The sequence below is a fragment of the Leucoraja erinacea genome, chromosome 2 (assembly GCF_028641065.1).
Source record: "Leucoraja erinacea ecotype New England chromosome 2, Leri_hhj_1, whole genome shotgun sequence".
Lineage (NCBI taxonomy): Eukaryota > Metazoa > Chordata > Chondrichthyes > Rajiformes > Rajidae > Leucoraja > Leucoraja erinaceus.
The window spans coordinates 104,073,829-104,101,581 of record NC_073378.1 but is presented as its reverse complement, the minus strand read 5'-3'; the positions used below and the strand labels follow the sequence as shown (position 1 = coordinate 104,101,581).

Sequence of the window (27,753 nt, the reverse complement as noted above, 5' to 3'; positions counted from 1 at the left end):
CAGTGTGTGACAGTTGGCTGCGGGTGACGGTTGACACATGGCCGGTGTCCGCGTGGCCGGTGTCCGCGCGCTGTACAAGCGGCTGCTGCGCCTCCACCGCCGGCTGCCCGGCGACCTGCGCGACCTGGGCGACCAGTACGTCAAGGACGAGTTCAGAAAGAGCAAGGCAGCCGGAGCGGCGGAAACGGCGCGTTTCATGGAGGAGTGGCAGGTACCCAGTTCTCTGACTAGTTTCACTGCCCTGATCAATTTTGCTGATTGTATGCCTGCCTGTAACAAGGGCATAGGTTCAAGGATCTGACAAGTAGAACAAAAAAAAAGGCGCTCTGGTCTGTTTAGTTGCATCACAATTTTATTGGCAAGAGAGGCCAAAAACAATAGAGAGGTTGCATGGCAGTCGAGGTCACCGCCCGTGACCTGTACTGTTGCCACGCTACGCCAACTGGAGTACACGCGATGAACTGCAGGTAAGCATTTACCATTGTTTCCAGCTTAGCGGGCCTTCGGCCTCTAAAAAGTTTCAGAAGTGATAAATTTGTCTGTAACGTTTTAAAATCGCCCCCCCTCTCTCCCCCCCCTCTCTCCCCCCCTCTCCCCCCCCTCTCTCTCTCTCGCTCTCTCTCTCTCCCCCCCTCCCCCCCTCTCCCCCCCCCTCTCCCCCCCCTCCCCCCTCTCTCCCCCCCCTCTCTCCCCCCCCTCTCTCCCCCCCCCTCTCTCTCCCCCCCTCTCCCTCCCCCCCTCTCTCCCCCCCTCTCTCCCCCCCCCTCTCTCCCCCTCCCTCTCTCCCCCCCTCTCTCCCCCCCCCCCCTCTCCCCCCCCCCCCCTCTCTCCCCCTCCCTCTCTCCCCCTCCTTCCCCCCCCCTCTCTCCCCCCCACCCCTCCCCCTTCTTTTTTTCACCCCCCGTCTCCCTCTGCCCCCTCTCCCTCCCCCCCTCTCTCTCTCCCCCCCTCTCTCCCCCCCTCCCCCCCCCCCCCCTCTCTCCCCCCCCCTCTCCCCCCCCCCCCCCCCCCCCCCTCTCCCCCCCCCCCTCCCCCCCCCCCCCCCTCTCTCCCCCCCCCTCCTCCCCCCCCTCTCTCCCCCCCCTCTCTCTCCTCCCTCTCTCCCCCCTCTCCCCCCCCCCTTCCCCCCCCCTCTCCCCCCCCCTCTCTCTCCCCCCCCCCTCTTTCTCCCCTCTCTCCCTCTCCCCCTCTCCCCCTCTCTCTCCCCCCCTCTCTCCCCCCCCCTCTCTCCCCCCCCCCTCCCCCCCCCTCCCCCCTCCCCCCCCCCCCCTCTCCCCCCCCCCCCCCCCCCCCCCCCCCCCCCCCCCCCCTCTCAAGCACTGTGGTCCCCGTCGGGCTGGCCAACATGAATTCACAAAGGATGTGTGACCTTTAAGTCTCTTGATTCTTTCACCAGTTTAACTGTCCCACATTGCTGACGTTTTGTCTGTTGATGGCCAAGGCAATGAGCGGCTGCTGCTTGTTGCGGGGTTGCTTGGCCTGCACCAACGCCATCTCGTTTGCTATTTACCAAACATTTTCTACTCTATTTGTCAGATCCTGCCGACTATGCCAATTGTTACAAGGGAACAGGCTCAAGGATCTGACTAGTAGAACAGAAAAAGGCTCACTCGTCTGTTTAGTTGCATATCAGTTCTATTGGTAAAAGAGGACAAAAACAGTACTTGTCTCGTTTTACAGCAGCACGCTTCTCTCTCTCTGTCTCCATCCGCGGCGCTGATCGCGACTCAGCCCATCGGTGAACCCCTCTCATACATAAACTTGAACTAACTTCTGGCTTACTGGCGCCTGCCTTTTATGCAGGTAAGAAATCAGGTGCTGAAATAGCCGCCAGTACATCCTGCCTATTGCGCTACGCCCAAATTCAAACTATAACCAATGGCAGGGGACTGCATTCTAACAAGCCCCCCCCCCCCCCCTGGGAACAAGACGCTATCAGCCGCAGACTTGGCGTGTAAAGGTAATACACACTGCGCTGCCGGTTCGGCGTGCAAAGGTTTAAGCAGAGCGCTGTTAGCTTAACGCGTGGGAATTTAAACAAAGAGCTGTCGGCTGCAACGCTATGGGTCCTAAATATAGAGCTACCGATGAGCCGCTGCTGCTGGAGTCGTCCTGGTTGGGGAGCGAGTCTGCGGACGGGCACCTGCCTGCCATAGGCAGGCTGGGCACTCGCTGGAGTTGCTGGTGCTGTCGGTGACGGTGGTGTTGGCGGCAGCAGCAACCTCTTCCCCCTCCCAGCCCCAAGCCCAGAGTCTGGGCCAGCTCTAATTCCAGGTCGGGGCAGAATGCCGCCCGCAGCCCGGCACAGTCGAGTGCCAGGCCGGAGGAGGCTGAGCCCAGGCTGGTGCTCTGGCTCCTCCTCGGTGTTGTGCATGAAGTGGCAGCGGGTACCATAGGGGCAGAAGCCGGTGTATGCAAGGTACGTCTTGTACTTGGGGTGGTGGCTGAGGGAGCGCAGCTCAGCCAGGCCGTGGGCGAACTGGCACTTGTCAGTTCCTTAAGGTACCTCTGGAGGAGCAAAGTTGGACTGGAGTTGGCACTGGCTGTGGGTTGTCTGTGATGACTGTGGGCCCTGGGCCTTTGGGGTTGGCCCAGCTGGAGATGTGGAGGTGAGCTGGGGTTGGCACTTCTCCGTGCTGGCGGTGGGCCTGGGGACCGGTGTCTCGTTGGTCCGGAGGTCTCCGCACCTCCCTCCCCCCCGGTCTCTCTCACCCCCCGGCGGTCTCCTCTACTACCCCCGGCGGTCTCATCTATCCCCCCCCCCCCCTCCCAGGGTCTCTTCCCCCACCCCCCCCCCGGTCTCCTCTACCCTCCCCCCCCCTCAGAAAATAAATCTGAGAGTAGGCTCAGGCTGAACTACTAAGAGTTACAAAAATTTAAAACATTCATAAGTATTTTAAACGTACTACTTTTTGAACTCTTTTAAACAAGTGTGAATTTTCATGCAATTAAAATCAATCTCAAAGCGTTTTAAAAATTAATGAGTCATAGGAAATATCTGAAAATTAATCATTAAAATTTGCTACTTTGGTCTCTTCCATTTTCTCAAGCAGCTATTCTTTTTCATTAAAATCTATGGCACAAGGCTTTCTGCATCTCTTATGCAAACGTTGGGATCATGTCAGGCACCAAGAAACATAATTAAATGGGCTCTTCTAGACAAACTTAGTTGTATTGTATTGTATTGTATTCAAATTTATTGTCATTGTCTCAATTTGAGACAACAAAATGAATTTCCCTTACAGGCAGTATCATAAAAAAATCACAAAAAAAATAATAAAAATAAATAATAAATAAATAATACAACATATTAAAAATAAAATTGAAATTGAATTAAAAATTTAAAAATTTAAAAAAAGCACAAACACAGAAAGTCCACGACACAACATAACATAAATGGCACCAAGGTGAGGATGGCACCATAGTCCAGCCAGCCTCCCCTCCGTGTTCATCCGTGGTCGGGGCCTTCCGAGCACCCGCAGTCGCCGCCCCGGGTGGCCCGATGTTCAGGCCCTCACGCCGGGCTGGTGGAACGCCGACGCCGAACCCCGACGGTGAACATCCTCCTCCTCAGCGGCCCGGACCTTCTGATCAGCCGCCTCCCGCAGCCGGAGTCCGCAGCTCCCGAGTCCACAGGTCGAGCCGGGCAGAGTCGCAGGACCCCGCGCTGTCCATCAGCGCCGCCCGCGTTGGGAGCTCCGCAAACCGCAGCTCCATGATGTTGGTGCAGCAGGTCCAGCACTCCGGGCTCCAGACGGCGACCCCCGGTAAGGCATCGCCAGCCCTGCGATGTTCCAGCGCTGTCCCGCCGCTGCTGGAGCTCCAGTCGATCCCGGCAGGAAAGGCCGCGCCAATCCAGGTAGGTAGGCCGCTGTGGGGGGAGGGGGGGGGGCGAGGACGCGACTCGAATAATAGTCGCGTCCTCACCAGGAAGCGGCTGAAGGACGGTATCCCCCGCACCGTGCCCTCTTCCCCCACATAAAAACGCCAAAAAACACAAAAAAAACACACTTTAACATAACTAAATAAACAAAAAAACAAAAAGATACCGGGCTGTAGGTGGAGGCTGCTGGCACCAGCGCCACCGGAAGTTGCAGGTGCTTCGATCTTATCTTTTGCATTTAAAATGCTAAACTACCATGATTGAGGATGTGCATGTTCTTCACACATGTTATTTAATTGTTCACCAAAATTCATGATTTGAAGTAATGGGACAGTAGAATGTTGATCTACCACTTATGGTATGGCTTAGTTCTGCCCATTGTGTGTTGTTTTTGCTGCTGATGACTCATGATCTAATGGTGATGAATTTTAATTACCTCAAATCTTCTTTGGGAGTGCATGAAAACATCTATTGCACTATGCAGATATTGGCATTACCCAGACTTTGAATTATATTTAATTGAATGCTACTCACAATTTCCCTGTAATACGAGGAAGGTCTCGCTGCAATTTGCAGTTGTATTTTACATTTTTTCCATAGGATGGCGCTATGACTTCATTTGAAGTCTGATAAGTCTCAAGAAGGCAATGATCTGTATCTCAGCAATATGCATTCAGTGCCTTTGGAGACAGTGATATTCATATCATCATCTTCCACGATTTTGAAATTGTTCCTATTGATTAGAGGGGAGTAAATGTTACCTCACTACTCAAGTAAGGAGAGAGAGTGGGATAACGGGGAACCACCAACCTTTTGTCTAATGTCAGTGGCAGGAAATGCTGAAACCGTTTATGAAGGATGTAAAAACAGAACACTGTGAAAAGAATAGTAGGATTGAGCAGTGAGCAGTAGAATACACAGATATTTGGTGGGAAAATTATGGCTGAGTAATCTATCAGAATTCTTTGAGAATGTGATTGATAAAATGGATAAGAATTAATAGGGGTTGCCGTGTGTGTGCAATTCCGAACGGCGTTTGATAAGGTACTATATAAAAAGATGGATAATAAGTTTAGAGCATGTAAAATTGGGGATATTGTAAAGAGATTGATTGGGAAATGATGATTGATCAGAAAATAAAATCATATCCTCGTGTATTGGTAGTCTGTGAGTAGAGGATTATGAGAGTCATCAGTGCTTGAGTCTTGGCTGTATACATTCTATATCAACAATTTGCCTGATGCAACCAAACATCATCTTTTTAAATGTTCTGAAGATTGCAGAACTACATGGGACTGTGAGTAAGAAATAAAGATGTAACAAAGCTTCAAGTAGATATGGCTTCCTGACAGAGTAGCTAGAACATGGCACGTGATAAACAGTATTACATGGCAAATTGGGGCACTCTGGGACTCTGTACACTGTGGACAGCTTGGTTGTAATGTTGTATAGTAATTTATTTGACTGGATATCACGTTTGGTGATTAGAAGTTGGATAACATTGATGTGCAAAAAACAATCTGCTGGAGAAACTTGACAAGTCATGCAGCATCTGTAAAGGGGAGTGGACAGACGACTATCTGGGTCAAGACCTTCCCTCTGATATGAAAGAGTGAGGGAGAAAATGTGGGGGGGGGGAGTTGGAGCAAGAGCTGGCACATGATTGGTGACTCCAAGGAGAGGGGGGTAAAATGGTGGATAGGGTCAGGTGGGGAAAGAGGGGCGGGAATAACAACAGAGAATGAGATGTGATATGTGGAAGTAACCAGGGGCTGTCTCCACAGATGGTGTCTGATCCACTGAGATCTCCCAGCTGATTATTTATTGCTCAGGCTTTCAGCATTCACAATCCTTTGTGTCTGCAGAAGGACCCAGCTGTGCTTGTACACAAATCATTGATAGCTAGCATTCATATACAGCAAATTAATAGGAGTGCAAATAGCATGTTGGCATTTATAATGTGAAGGTTCGATTAGAGGAGATTTACTGCATTTGTGAATGGTTTGGAGGGACCACACCTGAAATATTTTGTACAATTGTATAAACTTGCCATTGAGGAAATCTAACAAACATTCAATAGGCTGTTTCAAGAATGAAGGGTTTGCTGTATGAGTTCAAGTTCAAGTGAGTTTATTGTCATGTGTCCCTGTATAGGACAATGAAATTCTTGCTTTGCTTCAGCACACAGAACATAGTAGGCATTTACTACAAAACAGATAAGTGTGTCCATATACCATTATATAAATATATAAACACATGAATAAATAAACTGATAAAGTGCAAATAACAGAAAATGGTTATTAATAATCAGAGTTTTGTCCGAGCCAGGTTTAATAGCCTGATGGCTGTGGGGAAGTAGCTATTCCTGAACCTGGTTGTTGCAGTCTTCAGGCTCCTGTACTTTCTAGCTGAAGGTAGCAGGGAGATGAGTGTGTGGCCAGGATGGTGTGGGTCTTTGATGATACTGCCAGACTTTTTGAGGCAGCGACTGCGATAAATCCCCTCGATGGAAGGAAGGTCAGAGCCGGCAGAGAAGACAGATTGAGTAGACTGGAACTGTATTCTTTGTTCAGAAGGATGAGAGATCTCATGAAACCTCCGCACTTTTTTATAGTACTTGTCTGTGCAAGGAAGATGTTTCCTCGGACTGAGGAGGTTGTAGGACCGGAAGCACATTTTGAGAAAAGGTGAGAAAGGTGAGACATTTCTCCACTCGGGAAACTGTACCAATTAAATTCTTTGTCCTGGACACACATAGGGACCATTCTTTGGAAAGTGAACCAAAATGTCACACATGTGGCCAGATGGCATCACACAACGCAATACATTAAACAATTATTGTCAGAGATTAATCTTATTCATTGCTATTTTCCTACCTACAGAACTGTAATGCATGTCTGCTAAAGATATGAACATTCTATCTTTTTAAAATTCAGAGTTTGTAAGATAAAACGGAGTTATGAAAGAAATGCTTCTGTGAGGTCACACACGTGACCAGTCATGTTTGACCTCTGACCCTACACATTGTCAGTGTAACATAAAAATTTCACTTGATATGAGTCACTTGAAAAAAAATATGAATCATATATACAGTACTAAACGTGATGCTTTCAGAATTAGATGTATTCCACACTTTTTCATATTTTTGTTCAAACACTTAACTTCATCTTCTTGCGTTTGAGGCAGCAGAGGTTTTGTAACGCCCTCCAGGCGCTTTAGCCAGTTCAATGTGCTGTTGTCGAGGGCCGTGAGGTCTACCCCTCCACCAGGGGGGCGGAGGACAGCGCAGTCGAAAATGACATGCTGCGCTGTTTGCTGGTTTGCTCCACACACGCAGGCTGCTGATGAACGCAGCTCCCAGTGATGCATGGTGGCGTTGAACTGGCCGACCCCTGTACGGAGCCGGTTCAGGGCGACCCACTCATTGCGGTGCAGATCCAAGCCGGGTGGGGCTGTGGTGTTCGGTGCAACAGTGAATTGCGGAGGTCGCAAAGTCTGTTCCCAGCTGGTTCTCCATGCTCCTAGTTTGTTGAAACCGGAGCCACAGAGGGTCGCTGCGTGACGGAAGAAGGGGCGACGAGATGACAGACGTTGAGATCCCAGTTGCTGTGAGTCTTGGGCGAGGTGGTGCAGAGAATGTTTGGCGTCCGATGGGGCCTTGCACACCAGCCTATGAGTGAAGTACTCTCTGTGAAGCTTGGCAGGTGCGATACCTGCGAGCACCGGCAGAAGATCCGTTGGAGTAGGGCGTAGGCAGCTGGTGATTAAGGGAGTGCAGCGTAGGTTTACAAGGTTAATTCCCGGGATGGCGGCACTGTCATATGCTGAGAGAATGGAGCAGTGGGCTTGTACTCTTTTGAGTTTAGAAGGATGAGAGGAGATCTCATTGAAACATATAAGATTGTTAAGGGCTTGGACACACTAGAGGCAGGAAACATGTTCCTGATGTTGGGGAGTCCAGAACCAGGGGCCACAGTTTAAGAATAAGGAGTAAGCAATTTAGACGAGATGAGGAAACATTTTTTCTCACAGAGAGTGGTGAGTCTGTGGAATTATCTGCCTCAGAGGGCAATGGAGGCAGGTTCTCTGGATGCTTTCAAGAGAGAGCTAGATAGGGCTCTTAAAAATAGCGGAGTCAGAGGATATGGGGAACAGGCAGGAACCGGGTACTGATTGGGGATGATCAGCCATGATCACATTGAATGGCAGTGCTGGCTCGAAGGGCCAAATGGACTACTCCTGCACCTATTGTCTATTGATGATCCGCAAGGGGTCGTTGAGGACCTCCCTGTGGTGAGCCCTGTCAACTAACCTCAGTCAGGCGAATGACAACAGAGACAGCAGCTGAAATAACACAAGTGACTAAGAATGGGCCATAGAAGCTTTGTCATTATGTTTATTCAAAATGGAGATTAACAGATTTCTGGACGTTAAAGAAATCATGGGTAATGGAATACTGCTGGAAAATTGCCTTGAAGTGGATGATCAGTTTTGAAGATTATTCCTGATCATGATGAACAGTGGAGCAGCTTGAAGGGCCAAATAGCCTTCTCCAATTTACTTTACCACAAGTGCTCTCAATTCCTCTACTGCAAGAAGGATTATCTTTGTAAGAGAAGGCATGGAGGAGGGAATAACAAATGAGGGCTCACAAAATATGTTCCAAGGAAGGAATGACAGATAGAGCTATCAAATTAAGAGACTCCTCAATGTTAAAGAGCACCTGGAAACTATAGAATGTGCAGGAGTAAAAGTAAAAAGAAAATTGGTATATGACATGAAAATAAATTGTAAAGTAAAATCAAGAAAAATGCAAATGTTTTATAAATACCATAAATACTCATTAATCTGACACAATTATTACTGTATATATTCTCAGATTATCAAATTTTATGACAATATCAAGCAAAAGTGGAACTTGATTAGAGATTAAGGATATTGCTTGGAATTTGGTTTTAATAGAAAAGAGAGGAACAATTGGGACAAAGTAGTTGAAGATCAGAGTTTCAGGTTGGATGGGATAAACAGATCAAATTTAGCATCTTTTGAAATTTATAAATTGTCAGGCCTGGATGAATTGTATTCCACACTGTTAGACGAATTTGGGGAGGAAGTGCACGTGGGTCTGATCCCACATCCTCAATCTTCTCTGACTTCAAGTATAGTGCCCAAGACCGGATAAGTACTAATGCTGTCCTATTATTTAAAAAAAAATTAGAGGAGACCAAGTAATTACAGTCTAGTTGCCCTAACATCAATGGAAGGAAACCTACTTGAAAATTCTACAGATTAATAATTGTCTTTGTTTAGAAAGGCACAGATTAATCAAGGAAGGACAATTATAGATTTTTTTTTAAAAAGGTCATGGCACAACAACTCGATTTACTTTGAATTAACAAAGATATTTGATGTTCAGTGTAACCAACCTGGATTTTAGCAATTTATCAGATTATATAAAAATTGGTGAGTAATGATGAAGCAGGCCTAAAACTGCAGCAAGATATTTGCTCCAGTCAAATAACCATGTGGAAGTCACTTTGGGAAATATAAGCAGAAAATCTGGAAATATTCAGCAGGTCAGGCAGTATCTGTCAAAAGAGTAACATGTTACTGGCTGAAGATCATTTGTCAGAATTGGATAGGAGAGAAAATAAATTAGTTCAAAGATGCAGAGAAAATAGGGGAGAGATGGATAAGTCGCGTGAGGCTAGGGTTGCCATGGTTATACACTTGAAACCATCTGGTTGGTAGGTTAATATGGGAAGTTAGAGAGAGAAAACAGAAACAAAGGAACATGTAAAAGCTGCGATGAAGTAATCAACATTAATGGAGAGAGAAAAGCCTAACTGAATATTAAGGCAACCTACAACAGAATTAGCCCATTTTGATATAAACAGCGGGAACGTTTTGGCTAAAATTGTCTATTTTGATATTGAGTCCAGAAAGGCTGCCAAGTGCCAAGGTGGAAGGTAAGGTGCTGTTTTCAGTCTAGCATTGGGCTTTGTCATAATGATGCATGGACTGATGTCAGAGTAGGAGTTTGATGAAGAATTAAAGTGGAAGTTCAGAGTTGCCTCTTTGGTTTGAACACGGGTGTTCTGCAAAGCAATGCCCAATTAGTGTTTGATTTCTCCAATGGAGATTACATCTTAACCAAACAAATGCAGTACACTAAATTAAAAGAAATGGAAGGTAATTGCTGGATGGAGGTTGTATCAAAGTTAATGAGTACTTCCTTAAGTGGCGTATTCTATCAATGGCAACATTATCACCAGCCGCTATTTAATTCATCCTCTCATTTCCAGAAATATTAATCAGGACTCATATTGACTATTCACATATTTCATCTCAATTTCAGATTGGCTTATGACAAAATGAATATATTGTTGGCTGTTAAAGCAAGACACTGGCACCTCCATTGCCGAGGCACTGATCACTGATCGGCTGTAATCTCTGAAGATTTAAGATATTCCACTATCTTAAAAATACAAAATTTCCTGCAATATTGGACTTCTTGGTTATTTTCAAATAGATGTTTTGGTTTCAAAATAAGAAAGATCACTTGCCTCAATTAAAATGGGATGAAGGCAACTGTGTCCATTATTTACATAATTCTCTTAATATCTTGGGTGTATTGTATGAACATGAATCAGTTTCACATTACAGAGTAAATAAATGCAGCAATTAGTCTGCAGATGGCAGAATTCAACACATACAACTTAGAAAATAACCAATTAAGTTTATTTTGATTGAATTGGTTGAGGAGCGAATGGCAGGCCAGAAGGTACATCCCGATGGATGGCTAGTCCAGTTGAGTTCTTCAGTGCTGCACTGAAATGCTGGGCTAGTGTTTAGTTTAATGATACTAATCCTCCACTGAACCAAACCTTTGGAGAACACAAATACGTTTTGTTTGCTTTCCACTTCGATTCAATTTTTACTCTATCTTGCTCAGATATTTCAAATATCTGTTACGGTAACATCATGGTGTGTGTAGATTTGGCATAATGAGAACCTAAGCATCCAAGATGGCAGAAATACTGTGTAGCATTATGCAGTATAACTTCAATGCCTATGTTAAAGGCAGGAGAGGGAAAAATAAATGAAGGACATTTATCCCTCTCTCCTGAAGGACATTTATCCCTCTCCCCTTCCCCCCTCCCCCTTCCCCTCCCCTCCTCCCCCTCTCTCCCCTCCCCCTCCCCCCCTTCCTCTCTCTCCCCCTTCCTCCCCCCCTTCCTCCTCCCCCCTTCCCTCCCCCTTCCTCTCTCTCCCCCTTCCCTCTCTCCCCCTTCCTCTCTCTTCCTCCCCCCCTTCCTCTCTCTCCCCTTCCTCTCTCTCCCCCTCCCCTCTCTCTCCCCCTTCTCTCCCCTTCCCCCTCTCTCCTCCCCCTTCCTCTCTCTCCCCTTCCTCTCTCTCTCCCCTTCCCCCTCTCTCTCTCTCTCTCCTCGTCTCTCTCTCCCTCTCTCTCCCTCTCCCCCCCCCCCCTCTCTCCCCCCTCTCTCTCCCCCCTCCCCTCCTTCCCCCCCTCTCTCTCCCCCTTCCCCCTCTCTCTCCCCCTCTCTCCCCTCTCTCTCCCCCCCCTCTCCCCTCTCTCCCCCTCCCCCCCTCCCCCCTCCTCCCCCCCCCCCCGGTCATCCTCCTCTCCCCCCCGCCTTTCTCTCTCCCTTTCCCTCTCCCCCTCCCCCCCTCCCCCCTCTCTCTCCCCCCTTTCCCCCCTCTCTCCCCCCCTCCCCCCCTCCCCCTCTCCCCCCCCCCCCCCCCTCCCTCCTCTCTCCCTCACACTCTTTCCCCTCTCCCCCCCTCTCTCTCTCCCCCTCCTCTACCCCCCTCTCTCTCCCCCCCCTCCCCCCCCTCTCTCTCCCCCTCTCTCCCCTCTTCCCCCCTCTCTCTCCCCCCCTCTCCCCCCCCTCTCTCCCCCTCTCCCCCCCCCCCCCCCCTCCCCCTTCCCCCCTCCCCCCCCCTCCCCCCCCTCTCTCCCCCCTCTCCCCCCCTCCCCCCCCTCTCTCCCCCCCTCCCTCCCCTCCCCCCCCCCCTCCTCCCCCTCCCCCTCCCCCCCCCTCCCCTCCCCCCTCCCCCCTCCCCCCCCCTCCCCCCCTCTCCCCCTCCCCCCCTCCCCCCCCCCCTCCCCCCCCCCTTCCCCCCCTCTCTCTCCCCCCCCCCCCCTCTCTCCCCCCTTCCCCCCCCCTCTCTCCCCCTCCCCCCCCTCTCCCCCCCTCCCCCCCCTCCCCCCCCCCCTCCTCCCCCTCCCCCCCTCTCTCTCTCCCCCCCTCTCCCCCCCCTCTCCCCCCCCCCCCCCCCCCCCCCCCCCCCTCCCCCCCTCTCCCTCCCCCCCCCCCTCCCCCCCTCCTCCTCCCCCTCCCCTCCCCTCCTCCCCCCCCTCCCCCCCCTCTCTCCCCCCCTCTCCCCCCCTCTCTCCCCCCCCCCCCCCCCTCTCCCCCCCCCTCTCTCCCCCCTCCCTCCCCCCCCCCCCCTCTCCCCCTCTCTCCCCCCCCTCCCCCCTCTCTCTCTCCCCCTCCCCCCTCCCTCCCCCCCTCCCCCCCCCCTCTCCCCCCCCTCCCCCCCCCCCCTCTCTCCCCCCCCCCCCTCCCTCTCTCCCCCCCCCCCCCCTCTCCCCCCTCCCCCCCTTCCCCCCCCCCCCCCCCTCTCCCCCTCCCCTCCCCCTCCCTCTCTCCCCCCCCCCCCCCCCCCCCCCCCCCCCTCTCCCTCCCCTCCCCCTCTCCACCTCCCTTCCCCCCCTCCCTCCCCCTCTGTGTGTGTGTGTGGGGGGTAGTTAGTGTGTGTGACACCGCAGGCTCCCCCCCCCCAACTGCGTGTTGAGGGGAAGGGACCCAATGGCTCCCCCTCGGTCTAGTTATTATTATAGGTTTAAATGTATATTGGTGAAACTAAGGTAGGTTGGATTAGTGTAGATGTGACATGTGGGTCGGCGTTGGCAAGTGGGCTGAAGGGCCTGTTTCCACGCTGTATGACTGACTCTATAAGAGCCAACATTAAAGTGTTGGAGTAGGTGCTTGAAGGAGGTCGCGACTGAGCTTGGAGAATGAATGCTTGGAGAATGAATAAGGTGAAGAGATTAGGTCACCAAGGCTAATTAAAAGTTTTCCTACCCTTCTTGGCTCACAAGAAGTACGAAGAGCAATTATCAGTACAGGGTACTTGGCAGAATTTCAAATGTAAAGAAACTCTGGTATTTTCAATATTTATGAACTCTGTCGGGTTATGGAATATATATGTACCTAGGAACAGCTTGAGTTGTTGATAAATGAACTATATAATATTGTTATTATAGCACAGTTAGATGGAGCTCCCAGGTATTCCTTAAAAAGAATGAACAGTTTACATTGTTTAAGTGTAATTCTGTGACAAGCCTCCGCCCCTGTGATTTTTTTTGTTTTTGATTAATTATGGCTGTAAGTAGTACAAGTCCCCAAGTGACGACATTGTCCTTTCTCTAACCTCCAGATCAATACGGAATTACAGATGAGCAGTGGGAACCCAGCCAGACTACCTACCACTACTTTTAAAATTAGAAAATACTTGAACTCTTTGAACTGCATATAATATTTTCTGTGCGTAGGATTTAGATATTTCAATTTTTTAGACTTGATTCAATCTGTAGACTAAATCCTGTCAAGTTCATTTAGCACCACAATAAATCTGTTGGAGCTCCATTTTCTATAAATTAAGAACAGAAAAATCTTGAAAAATTAAAATCGTGCTGGATGATGTATTGTTATGTTTCTAAATTGGATAGCTGAGTAACTAGCAGCTTGGTATGAAGGGTTGGTTGTAAATCAGTGATGTGTCATGCCTGAAACCATTCCCTGGATGTTTAATCCATTCTGATCGATTTGACATTGTAGTGACATTTGTTTCTTTTTTTTTAGGTGGTTGTTAGCTGTAGTGTGAGATGTAGAATGAGTGAACTCCAGTATTTCCTCAGGTAGTCTGAAAGGGAGACATTTAAATTTGCATTTCATAAACTGTCTAAATCACCCCTAATGTCTCAAACGGGTCTTGCTGGCTGTGACCAGCAGCTCTGAACAGAACATCCAGTGATAAGCTGCCCAGGTTGAACTATACTCCAAACTTGGTGCACATGCCAAAAGTCTGGAGCTTAATGACAGATTTGGGGTTGGGAATCTGTCCAAAACTGCAACAAAGCTGGCCAAGTTCATCGCTTCATAGTTCTAGAGCATGGAAAGGGGCTTACAGCACAACCTCTCCATGTGTAGGAAAGAACTGCAGATGCTGGTTTAAATCAAAGGTAGACACAAAATGCTGGAGTAACTCAGCGGGACAAGCAGCATCTTTGGCGAGAAGGAATGGGTGACATTTCAGGTCGAGAACCTTCTTCAGACAACTTTTTCGTGCTGACCAAATTGCCTATCTATGTTTATCCCATTTGTCTGTTTTTGGTCCATATCCCTTCAAATCCTTTTTATCTACATACCTGTTCACAGTCATTCCATTTGTGTAAAGCATACTCTGAATTTGCATGCTTTTAACCTCTGTTGTAATCTATTCAGTCATTGACCATTTGGGTCTTCAGCGTGTGTCTGTTGGATTGCCACAAAACCCAATAATAAATCAGAAAACTGAGTCATGAACAGTCTGAAGATTGTAGGTTTCAAAATACGTATAATTTCAGCCAGCTTTTCCCCAGTGCTGCAAATATCTGCAATCCATTAATCAAACACGATCAAAATAATCAGTTTCTGCACATTTTTCATCCAAGGAAATCATATTACAGCATAAATTAGGCACTGCTCCATTTGTAAATTCTCCACCTTTGGATGTTTTTACAAATATCTATCCATTTCCTTTCTAAAATCTATTATGAATTTTTGGGACATCATTTAAGTTTAACAACCATCTCTAATTATAACTGAAATTCTAGATCCTCATTTCCCTTTCTTGAAATGGAGTGCCTGGCTTGCGAATCTTGTTTGCTGATTTAATCACCTTGTGGTTTCATGTAACATTCTTATTATCTCTAACATTCTCTCTTCTTCGACTGCATTCCATGTGAAATGGTGCCTCACTCAGATGGTATATGATTTGTAATATTTAATACACATTGTGTTTGGACAATTCGACTGCAGACATCGATATAGATATAGATATAGATATACACATTTCAACAGAGGCAGGGCTCTCACTTAACTTTTTATCCCTGTTGCCAGCTGGGCACCCTAGGCAACTTTGTAGGTTGCCAAATGACAGTTTAGGTGGTCATTTAAGACGGCTTGCATGACGCGTGCGATAATGTGCTCGGACGAAGTGCGTAATTACCAGTCGGAATTATGCCCAATGAAACATTCACATATTATTTCTGCTTCAAATAAAGTCACAAACATATTCACCAATCAAGACATTGCATATACTACAATGACATGCAGTAAAATTATAATACAGTATCTCAACTCTTTTTACACGTTGCAATTAATGCAATTTCTATTAGTTCTTTCCACTTCCAAACACAAATGTGGTCAGATTATTCAGCCTTTGATCAACCTGTGTCAATAAATCCTGGACCATGGTAACGTATATGCTTAACCATGCACAACCATGCACACTACAGATTGATGCAAGCATTTTTTCTGTGAAGGACTGAAAATTATCATGACATGGCCATAGCATGGGTCGTTATTGCTTTTGATTCCCGATTCCCACATAATTTATCCACAACAAAATATATAGACCTGTTAGTTTGACTTCAGTGGTGGGCAAATTAATGGAAAAGATACTTAGAGATAATATATATAAGCATCTCTAGATAAACAGGGCCTGATTAGGAACAGTCAACATGGATTTGTGCCTGGAAGGTCATGTTTGACTAATCTTCTTGAATTTTTTGAAGAGGTTACTAGGGAAATTGACGAGGGTAAAGCAGTGGATGTTGTCTATATGGACTTTAGTAAGGCCTTTGACAAGGTTCCTCATGGAAGGTTGGTTAAGAAGGTTCAACTGTTGGGTATAAATGCAGGAATAGCAAGATGGATTCAACAGTGGCTGAATGGGAGAAGCCAGAGGGTAATGGTGGATGGCTGTTTATCGGGTTGGAGGCAGGTGACTAGTGGGGTGCCTCAGGGATCTGTGTTGGGTCCTTTGTTGTTTGTCATGTACATCAATGATCTGGATGAAGGTGTGGTAAATTGGATTAGTAAGTATGCAGATGATACCAAGATAGGGGGTGTTGTGGATAATGAAGAGGATTTCCAAAGTCTACAGAGTGATTTAGGCCATTTGGAAAAATGGGCTGAAAGATGGCAGATGGAGTTTAATGCTGATAAATGTGAGGTGCTACACCTTGGCAGGACAAATCAAAATAGGACGTACATGGTAAATGGTAGGGAATTGAAGAATACAGTTGAACAGAGGGATCTGGGTATAACCGTGCATAGTTCCTTGAAGGTGGAATCTCATATAGATAGGGTGGTAAAGAAAGCTTTTGGTATGCTAGCCTTTATAAATCGGAGCATTGAGTATAGAAGCTGGGATGTAATGTTAAAATTGTACAAGGCATTGGTGAGACCAAATCTGGAGTATGGTGTACAATTTTGGTCGCCCAATTATAGGAAGGATGTCAACAAAATAGAGAGAGTACAGAGGAGATTTACTAGAATGTTGCCTGGGTTTCAACAACTAAGTTACAGAGATAGGTTGAATAAGTTAGGTCTTTATTCTCTGGAGCGCAGAAGGTTAAGGGGGGACCTGATAGAGGTCTTTAAAATGATGAGAGTGATAGACAGAGTTGATGTGGACAAGCTTTTCCCTTTGAGAATAGGGAAGATTCAAACAAGAGGACATGACTTCAGAATTAAGGGACAGAAGTTTAGGGGTAATATGAGGGGGAACTTCTTTACGCAGAGAGTGGTGGCGGTGTGGAATGAGCTCCCAGTGAAAGTGGTGGAGGCAGGTTCATTGGTATCATTTAAAAATAAATTGGATAGGCATATGGATGAGAAGGGAATGGAGGGTTATGGTATGAGTGCAGGCAGGTGGGACTAAGGGGAAAAAAAAATTGTTCGGCATGGACTTGTAGGGCCGAGATGGCCTGTTTCCGTGCTGTAATTGTTATATGGTTATATGGTTATACAGGTTGCAAGGACATTTCTAAAGGAATTTTATGATAATAGCTGTTAAAACCAACTATAGCCATCTGACAGGTTAAACATAACACTAGCTGACGAGAGATGGCCAAAGGACATAACTGTAGTAAATGATCTTTTGGTAATGTGTTCAAAGGTGTCAAAACGCCACATTCAGATTAGATGTATGTGTTGTGAACAGCAATGAAGATACCCAGTTTGTACACTAGATTAAAAAAAAAAATCATTGTTAAACGCTGCTTCCATCATTCCAACTTCAGAATTAACATTAAAAATTTCAACTGAAATATCTCCTGACGAAATGTGTGATGTATATGACCGACTGTAGAAGTAAAACCTGGATAAATCCAACGTATAGTTGTGAATGTTGCTCATTAAATAACTAATGTAATGATGCTCCATATTAAGAGCATTGATTTGCTGTTAAAATGAATTCTGTAATAACTTATCAACGGTAGCAGTGACAATCGAACACTGCGGTTTTAATGTTTCACGTGTTCACAATTTAATTAATCCATCTTTATGGATTAAAACAAATAATAACATTGGGAATGAAAACACATTTGATTGTCTTAAGATAGCAAACATAGTCAATGTTCACTCTGAAGACATTTCCAGCTCAATTGGGTGGGGGGGGAGGGGAGTGAGTGAATCAGTGCGGGATGGATAGAAGGCTATTGGTGCCGAATGGATGGATTGAGGCAGGGAATTAGTGTGTGTTGGTTGGAGTAGGTAAAATTGTGAGGGGAGAGCACGGGGGATGTCAGTGTGGTTGAATGGGGAGATCAGTACGGGATGAACGGGGGGGATCTGTGCAGGATGGATGGGGAGGATCAGTACAGGATGGATGGGGGGATCAGTGCAGGATACATCGGGGATCAGTACAGGATGAATGGGGGGGATCAGTACAGGATGAATGGTGTAGACAAAAATGCTGGAGAAACTCAGTGGGTGAGGCAGCATCTGTGGAGCGAAGGAAATAGGTGACGTTTCGGGTCGAGACCCTTCTTTAGACTGATCCCGGCATTCTTAAATGTGGGGGGTCAGTACAGGATGAATGGGGGTGGTCAGTACAGTGTGGATCGGAGGGTCTGTGCAGGATGAATGGGGGGTCCACTAGAGGATGAAGGGCGGATCACTACAGGATGAATGGGGGCTCACTACAGGATGAATGGAGATCAGTGCAGAATGAATGGGGGGGGGGGTTCAGTACAGGATGAATGGGGGGGTCACTACAGGATGGATGGGGGTTCAGTAAAAGATGATGGCGGGGGGAGTAAAGTACAGTGTGGATCGGAGGTTCTGTGCAGGATGAATGGGATCAGGGATGATGGGGGTTCGTACAGGATGAATGGGAGGATCAGTAAAGGATGAATGGGGGGTTCACTACAGGATAGATGGGGGGGATTGGATGAATGGCGGGATCATAAGGATGGAGGGGGGTCAGTATGGGAGTATCAGTAAAAAGGAATGGGGATTCAGTACAGGATGGATGGGGGGGATCGGTGCAGGAGGAGGGGGGATCAATGCAATGGGGGGGATAGGGGATCAGGAGAATGCAGGTGGATAGAATAGATGGGGGGGACACATAGGGAGGGGAGCACAGGGGATGTAAGTGAGTACTGAATAGAGGCGGGAATGGGGATCAGTGCGGGATGGAGAGGAGGGGTCTCAGGATATGGGGGGGTGGAGGGGGGGTCGTACAAGAGAGAGAGAGAGAGGGGGGAGGTGGGGAGGAAGGAAGGTCAGCGTTCCTCGGACAACACCGGCATCATCGCCTTGCTGCCTTGGCCGTCCCTGTCCACCGCAAAGTGCCGCCGCCAAAGGGGGAGGCAGTTGGGATCTCCTCCGCCTCCCCTCCTCCGCTAGCCAACAGGAAGGTGCGGGGCCGAGCGGTGCAGGTGCTTCAGACGGCGGAAGGGGCCCTCCCCCTTCCTCCCTCCCTCCCTCCTCCCTCCCTCCCTCCTCCCTCCCTCCCTCCTCCCGGCCTCGGCGTGCGGGAGGGTTCGTTTTTGAAAGCAGTTATCGCTGTTGGCGGAGTGGCAAGAAGCGGCCGCTATCAGGGCGGGCAGGGTGCGGGAGGAGGACGAGGTGAAGCCGCTGCCGCTGTGCGGGGCCCATCATTCGCTCCGACCCTCCGTCACCCCGCACCGAGTATCGTTGCCCCGTACGACAGCTGTTATCGCCGCCGACACGAAACGTCACGTTCCTTTTCTCCAGAGATGCTGCCTGACACGCTGAGTCACTCCAGTTTTTTGTGTCTCACTTTGGTATAAACCAGTATCTGCAGTGCCAAGCCAGGCAAAATGACTCGGCATTTAGGTTGCCCGACGGCACTTTGGGTGGCCATTGGCACCCGGGCAACCACTAATTTCGAGCCCTGAGAGGTCAGCTTGTAGAAACTGGTCTTAATTTTAATTCTGTAATGTAAAGGGGCGACCGTGGCTGACAAAGAAAGTCAGGGACAGTATAAAAATAAAAGAGAAATACAACGTAGCAAAGATGAGCAGGAAGCAAGTGGATTGGGTTATGTTTAAAGAGCAACAGAAGATAACTATAAAGGCAATACGGAGAGAAAAGATGAGGTACGAGGGTAAGCTAGCCAAGAATATAAAGGAGGATAGTAAAAGCTTCTTTAGGTATGTGAAGAGGAAAAAAATAGTTAAGACCAAAGTTGGACCCTTGAAGACTGAAAAAGGTGAATTTATTATGGGGAACAAGGAAATGGCAGATGAGTTGAACAAGTACTTTGGATCCGTCTTAAGAGGGCACAAACAATCTTCCTGATATACTAGTGGTTAGAGGATCTGGGGTGACGGAGGAATTGAAGGAAATCCACATTAGGCAGGAAATGGTTGGGTAGACTGATGGGACTGAAGGCTGATAAATTCCCACGGCCTGATGGTCTGCATCCCAGGGTGCTTAAGGAAGCGGCTCTAGAAATCGTGGATGCATTGGTGATCATTTTCCAATGTTCTAGAGATTCAGGATCAGTTTCTGTGGATTAGAGGGTAGCTAATGTTATCCCACTTTTTAAGAAAGGTGGGAGATATAGAAAATAGAGAAGTATAGACCAGTTAGCCTGACATCAGTGGTGGGGAAGATGCTGGACAATCACAAAAGATGAAATAGCGGCACAATAACAGTAACAGGATCGATCCGAGTCAGCATGGATTTACGAAGGGGAAATCATGCTTGACTAATCTTCCAGAATTGTTTGAGGATGTAACTAGGAAATTAGAAAAGGGAGAGCCAGTGGATGTAGTGTACCTGGACTTTCAGGAACCATTTGATAAGGTCCCACATAGGAGATTAGTGGGCAACATTAAGGCACATTGTATTGGGGGTTGAGTGCTAATACAGACAGAAAATTGGTTGGCAGACAGGAAGCAAAGAGTAGAGATTAACGGGTCTCTTTCAGAATGGCAGGCAGTGACTAGTGGGGTACCGCAAGGTTCGGTGCTGGGACCGCAGCTATTTACAATATACATCAATGATTTAGATGAAGGGATTCAAAGTAACATTAGCAAATTGCAGATGACACAAAGCTGGGTGGCAGTGTGAACTGTGAGGAGGATGCTGTGAGAATGCAGGGTGACTTGGACAGGTTGGGTGAGTGGGCAGATACATGGCAGATGCAGTTTAATGTGGATAAATGTGAGGTTATCCACTTTAGTATCAAAAACAGGAAGACAGATTATTATCTAAATGGTGTCAAGTTGGGAAAAGGTGAAGTACAACGGGATCTGGGGGGTCCTTGTTCATCAGTCAATGAAAGTAAGCATGCAGGCAATGAAGAAAGCGAATGGCATGTTGGCATTTGTAACAAGAGTAATCAAATATAGGAGCAAAGAGGTCCTTCTGCAGTTGTACAGAGCTCTAGTGAGACCACACATGTAGTATTGTGTGTAGTTTTTGTCTCCAAATTTGAGGAAGGACAATCTTGCTATTGAGGGAGTGCAGTGTAGGTTCACAGGGTTAATTCCCGGGATGGTGGGACTGTCATATGCTGAGAGAATGTAGTGGAATGTAGCGACCTCTTTGTTCCTATATTTGATTACTCTTGTTACAAATGCCAACATGCCATTCGCTTTCTTCATTGCCTGCATGCTTACTTTCATTGACTGATGTACCGGTGGGGGCGCTGCACTGGCAGCAGCCCTGTCAGCAGCGTGTTGGGGGAGCCAACTAATTTTTTTAGTATGTCTTAAAGTCTGCCACAGTTTAAGTGTGCTAAGGCATAAGGGTGGTTAAAACGGGGGATGAGGGGGAAACCGTTTTCGGCCAGAGAGATGTGAGGCGTCTGTGGAATTCTCTGCCTCAGAGGGCGGCCTAACAAACCGGTTCGGCGCGGCCTTTCCCCGAGACGCGCCCGGGGTTCGGGGCTCCGGCGGCGGGTGCAAGAGTGGACTGTCTAGACGGAGGGCTGGCCCGCAGCAGACGGCAGCTTAAAGATAGTCTGAGTCCAGCTGGCGCGGCGTCTACAGCCTGAGATCCCTCGGGGGGACCCGGGGGGGGGATGATTAGCCATGATCACCATGAATGCGGGCCGGTGGACTCGAATCACCCCTGGATGGGAGCTTCGACCCCCTGTATCTATTGTCAGTCTATGCGAAGGAGGGTACGGCTGTGACGTGGAGGGGACTTTAAATCTTCGGCCGCCGGCCTGCGTGCTATGCCAGCTTTAAGCCGCGGTTCCGGTGGGGAGGAGCAGAATATACTTACCTGGACTTGTAGTTGTCTTTTACCATCTGGACATTCCTAACGGCCGGAGGGTTGAGGTCCCGACATGCAAAATGGAGGAGAACCAAATTGTGTGCCTTCCACCACAGTGATGAATGCTGTGGTGGATCCAACGATTATGAACATTATTGAATTTTGTACATTGCCCTTTATCATTGTATCGCTGCTGACGTATCATTTCACTTGCACTTTTTGTGCAATGTGACAAATAAACCGTTGTATTGTATATTGTATTGGTTGGGCTTGTATACTCTGGAATTTAGAAGGAGAGGGAATCTTATTGAAACATATAAGATTATTAAGGGTTTGGACCCACTAAAGGCAGGAAACATGTTCCCGATGTTGGGGGAGCCAAGAACCAGGGGCCACAGTTTAAGAATAAGGCATAAGCCATTTAAAACGGTGATGAGGAAACACGTTTTCACACAGAGAGATGTGAGTCTGTGGAATTCTCTGCCTCAGAGGGCGGTGGAAACCGGTTCTCTGGATACTTTCAAGAGAAAGCTAGATAGGGCTCTTAAAGATAGCGGAGTCAGGGGATATGGGGAGAAGGCAGGAACGGGGTACAGGAATTGGGGATGATTAGCCATGATCACATTGAATGGCGCTGCTGGCTCGAAGGGCCGAATGGCATACCCCTGTACCTATTGTCTATTGTCTATTGAGAAGGAGGGTATTATGTGGAATTGGAGAATTCTATGTTCTATGCCTTTAAGTGATTGGCTACCCAAGCAGAATATAAGGTGTAGTTCTTCCCCTTTACATTCCTAAACCGGGATGGTCACATGCAAACAGATGAACAACACACATTCCACTTGGATAGCCTACAATCCAACGATATGAACATTGAATTCTACAATTTCAGGTGTCTGCTTCCATCTTGTCTATCCTTGTAACTGGAGCCAAAATATATGTGAATATTGAATATTTAACAGGATCTTAACCTGAGCTGACTTCTACCAACTTAATTGACATATCTCTTGTAGTCTGGGAATCCGTGGCCCAGTTACAAAGCAAAAGTTGTTCCTGTATTGCTCTGAGCAACTAACACCTGGAAGCTAAGAGGGCGCCTTTCCCAAAGACTGCTCTTTCAGACGTGCTGAAGGCAAATGTGAACTGGAAGCCAGCCACATATTTCCCGTTTTAGCCTTCTACTCAAACCACAATGTTTTTGCTCATTAAGATTCAGCCCAGTGAGCGCAACCCAAAGCTAACTTCGCACAGAGCAGTTCTGGGAATTTCACACCCATAAATAGATGTGTTTGACCCGCTTAAGCAAAAATGTTAAAACAATTAAAAAACTGTTTATTTGACCTGTTTCTATGCTGTAAACTCTGATTCCATAAATCACTGAGTGGAGCTATAACAGCACATTGGGGCCCAAGTCTATAGCTCCCTGGAATTGGCAGCACAAGTAGATAGCATGGAAAAGAAGGTGTATGATACAAAAGGGCATAAAGAGCTGGAGTAACTCAGTAGGTCAGGCAGCATCTCTGGAGAACACGGATAGGTGACGTTTTGGGTCGGGACCCTTCTTCAGACTGATTGTAAGGGCAGGGGACAAGAAAGCTGGGAGAGAGGAGAGACAAGACGAAGCATGGTAGGTAATAGGTGAACACCTATAATATTTGGACACCATGGCAAGTGTTTGGCATGCATGCCCTTATTGGACAATGCATTGTATAATGGTTAGGAAGTGATGTCACATTTTTATAAACATTGGTTAGGCTGCATTTCATGTATTATGCGGTTCTGGCTACCCTTTCACTGGAAGAATGTGGAGACTTTGGAGAAGGCTCAGAAGAGGTTTACCAGAATGCTGCATGGATTAGAGATCAAGATCAAGATTCAAGATTCAATTTAATTGTCATTTGGACCCCTTGAAGTCCAAACGAAATGCCGTTTCTGCAGCCATACATTACAAACAAATAGACCCAAGACACAACATAATTTACATAAACATCCATCACATCGCTGTGATGGAAGGCCAAAAAAACTTATCTCTCCACTGCACTCTCCCCCCCCGGATGTCAGAGTCAAAGTCAAAAGCCCCCGGCTGGCAATGGCGATTGTCCCGCGGCCATTAAAGCCACGCCGGGTGGTGCGAGGTCGCACACCGGGTCTTGCTGTTAGAGCCCCTGGCGGGCGCTCGCAGAGTCCTGCGGCCATTCCAAGCCGCGCGGGGCGGTGATGTCAGGCCCCGCTCCAGGAGCTCTTCGACCCCGCAACTCGGGCGGGAGAAGTCGCCGTTGCGAGAGCCCTGAAAAGCGGTCTCCCTCCAGGGACCCGCGGGCTCCCGGTGCCGCCGTCCGCCAGACCCGCAGTTGCAGCCTCCGAATCTCCGGAGGTCGGGCCGCAGCAGCAGCAGCAGCAGCAGCAGCAGCAGCGCTCCACCACCGCTCCACCCGCTCTGGACTCGGCCAGCTCCGCGACGGTGACGGTGAGTCGTCGGCACCAGAGTCCCCGGTCTTCTCCTGTTGGAGGCCGCTCCTCGTTGCAGCCCCAACGACAACGGAGACCCGACAAGAAAAGGTCGGGTCTCCCGTGCAGGGAGAGATTTAAAAGTTTACCCCTCCCCTCCCCACCCCCCCCCCCCCCCCCCCACACACACACCCCAACAGAAAATAACAAAAACTACATAGAAACATAGACAAAAAATAATAAAAACGCGGACGAGAATCGCGCCGCCTACCTCTTAGATATAAGAAGAGCTTGGACACACTATGATTGATTTGTTTCTGAAGCTTCAGAGTTTGAGAGAAAACTTGAGGGGACCTAATAGAAATCTATAAAATAATGAGAGGCATAGATAGGATGGACAGTCAGAACCTTTTTCCCAGGGTGGAAATGTCAAAGAGGGCATAGCTTTCACGTGAGAGAGGGAAAATGTAAAACAGATATTTGGGGCAAGTTATTTTTCTACGCAGTGGGAAATGCCTGGAGCTCACTGACAGGGATAATGGCAGATGTATGGTGGCATTAAAAAGGCTGTTATGATAGGCACATGGATGTGCAGGGAATGGAGGGATATGGATTACAGGCAGGCAAAGGAGATTAACATGACACCATGTTCAGCACCTACATCATGGGTCGAAAGGCTTGTTCCTGTCCCATACTGTTCTGTGAGCCAGCCTCATAATTTGGCTGGCTATAGCCAGGAAATTGATTTTAAAAAATGATAATTGTTTCCTACCATTCAATTTGGCAAGGCCCAAGGGAAATGCCACTTGTTTTTGATCTCATCTTCCTTATCTTGAGCATCAGGTCTCTTGTCTAAAAAATTGAGGAGGTTTAATTTTGGTGAATTCGTTAATACACTACAAAGTGCCTCATCATTGAATTAGTGCAACTTCGTAGGGAGAAGAAAGATGAATTATAACCAATAAGCTAGTATATTTCTAATTTTCTGGTTATAAATTAAATTTTCTTAATGGATGCTACTCCGAAAGGGGAATGCTTTATTTGTAATTGTGAGATTTTTGAAGCATGATATACTTGTGTAAATGTCAAAATAAGTCAATCCAGGGTGCCTTGTTAGTGATTCATGAAATTTAAATGTTCCAGAAAGAAGGAATGAATATGTAATTCTGCCAGAAATGTATTCTGTATCATACAGGCAAATAAATGGGATATAATACAATGTTCAAAGGGGGATTTTGTCACATTTACAATGAGTAAAATTCAGTAGGCTTTTGAAATAAAAAAAATACAAACTTTTTATATTAGAGCTAATTAGTTTTTTTAAATATTTGAGATTTTTGTTCTATTCCCTGTAATGATTCTTCACCTGTGGGAATTTCTTAAATGGCCTGAAATTTTACACACAGTTCACAGATTCAATTTACACACTATTACAGATTAAATTAAATTCATCTGGTGCCATTGTCTGACTAGAATCTTCAAGAATAACTAAATAAAGAAAAAATATTTTCTTTCCATTTTGAACAAGGTTTACTGAAAAAAAATCTGCTTTTACATTAAAAGTTATATTTTTGAATGACATTTTAATCAGGATAGAAATAAAGCTGAAAAAAACTCCCCCTAATTTATTGCATTTGGACCTGTACTCGTTGCAGTCATTTCAGCTAGTTTTCAGCAACTACGTATGCAACTTTAAACTAAAACTTTCTGTACAGCCAATTAAAGAAACAATTTAAATTAGCTGTGCATGCTATAGTTTATTAAAATAGATCAAATTAAAAAATACAGTTTAAGCTAAGAAGGAATATGAACCACATTTCAAATAAATATTTTCCCAATAGGTATCCCTCCTAAAGTATAATAAATGAAATAATTTAAAAAAAAATTATTAATGAGACACTGAGTATAGAAGTTTTGAATGCTACATTGCAGCAATACAAAACATTGGTCAGACAGCCACAAAAAACCGGAGTAACTCAGCGGGTCAGGCAGCATCTCTGGAGAAAAGGAGTGGGTGACATTTCGTGTCGAGACCCTTCTTCTGAGGGAGTCTGAAGAAGGGTCTCAAACCGAAACGTCACCTACCTCTTTTCTCCAGAGATGCCGCTTGATCTGCTGAGACACTCCAGCTCTTTGTGTTTATCTTTGGAGTACACCAGCATCTGTAGTTCCTTCCTACACATTAGTCAGTCAGCGCTTGTAGTATTGTGTACAGTTCTGGTTATCACACTACAGGATGGATGTGGTAGCATTATAAAAAAGTGCAGAAGTGGTTCAACAGGATGTTGTCTAGAATTGGGGATTTTACTTATTGTGAGAGATTGGATAAACTGGGTTTATTCCCATAGCAATGTAGGAAACTGAACGACGACCGTATTGGGGTCATATAAAATTATGAGAGACACAAGGTCTTTATACTAGGCGGGAGCAATCTAAAACTAGAGATAGGTTGAAGGTGATAGGGAAGGACTTCAAGTCTGAGGGGCACATTTTTCTCAGGTTATGATTATATGCTGATTATGTGTCAGAGCAAGTGGTAGAGGTAAATATAATTGCAGCATTTTAGGTTGAAGGTGATAGGAAAGGAGTAGAGGGATGCAGGCCTAATGGGGGAAATGGGATTGGCATTGATAACCATCATGGTCAGCGTAGAGTCGTTAAATTATGCTGGGCCCGTTTCTGCTGTACATCTGTCGTCATGAATATTAATCTTGTTAGAGGCAATAGTCTTTGTTACGTTTGTTGTCTGGTTAACATCTTTAATCTTATCCTGTTTGCTAAAGCATCATTGATAATGAGGCAAATGAGCACTTTCCAGTTTAATGATCCCTAATCAGCATTCTGATTTTTCTTTGCTCAGGCATATGCAGATGTACTGCAGATACAGATTAAGGAGAGGGAGATAACGCAGAAGGTTCGATATGGAGCCAATCTCACAACAAATGAATTGCAAAGGTTTAATGAAGATCAAATTGGACAACTATATGAACTGATGCAAGAAGCCACAAAACCTGATTACCAGTTAATTACTGAAAATGACCCTCATCGGAAGAAGTAATTTAACAACTGCCACAACAAGAAAAACTGAAGAAACCAGAGAACTAAATCGTTAATTCTTGTTCTGTCATCAGAAACAATGATCTATAAAATTTAAAGCATTTTTAGTTTGAATGTTTAACTATGGTCCCATTTTATTCCAAAAGGTGAACAGAGAAAGAGTTTCACTGGATTTAGGAACATTTATTTCAGAACACTAAAAAATAAATCGGTATTATTTAAACAATTCTTGTATAAAACAGGCAAAATCATGAGACTTTAGTTGAAGAAATTTTTCCACAGACAATATTTTGAGGCAATTGAAGCCTTCAATGCTCATGGTATTGAGTACAGGAGTTTGGATGTCGTGTTACATCTGTACAGAATGTTAATAAGGCCACATTTGGGCATTCGTCAATCTACTGTAGGAAGAATGTCAATAAACTAGAAAGGGTGGGGAGAAAAGCTTTACAAGGAGGTTACTAGGTCTGGAAGGTTTGAGTTACAATGAGAGGCTGTATCATTTTTCCCCCCAGTAGTGTAGAAGCTGAG

General features: G+C 46.6%; 1 protein-coding gene across 1 annotated transcript; it reads left to right on the top strand.

Moving 5' to 3' along the window:
* The first annotated feature begins 6 nt into the window (after positions 1 to 6).
* On the top strand, positions 7 to 27,336 carry sdhaf3 (succinate dehydrogenase complex assembly factor 3). The gene is made up of 2 exons (XM_055662380.1): positions 7 to 211; positions 27,026 to 27,336. Exons 1-2 carry the CDS (start codon positions 38 to 40, stop codon positions 27,221 to 27,223), a joined length of 372 nt encoding a protein of 123 aa, XP_055518355.1. The 5' UTR covers positions 7 to 37; the 3' UTR covers positions 27,224 to 27,336.
* Positions 27,337 to 27,753: the final 417 nt, after the last annotated feature.

What these genes read in the sequence shown, in the direction of transcription:
- sdhaf3 (XM_055662380.1), top strand. Translation starts at nt 38, where the DNA reads ATGGCCGGTGTCCGCGTGGCCGGTGTCCGCGCGCTGTACAAGCGGCTG. An exon ending in GTTTCATGGAGGAGTGGCAG is followed by an intron (nt 212 to 27,025) that starts GTACCCAGTTCT and finishes TTCTTTGCTCAG; the next exon opens with GCATATGCAGATGTACTGCA.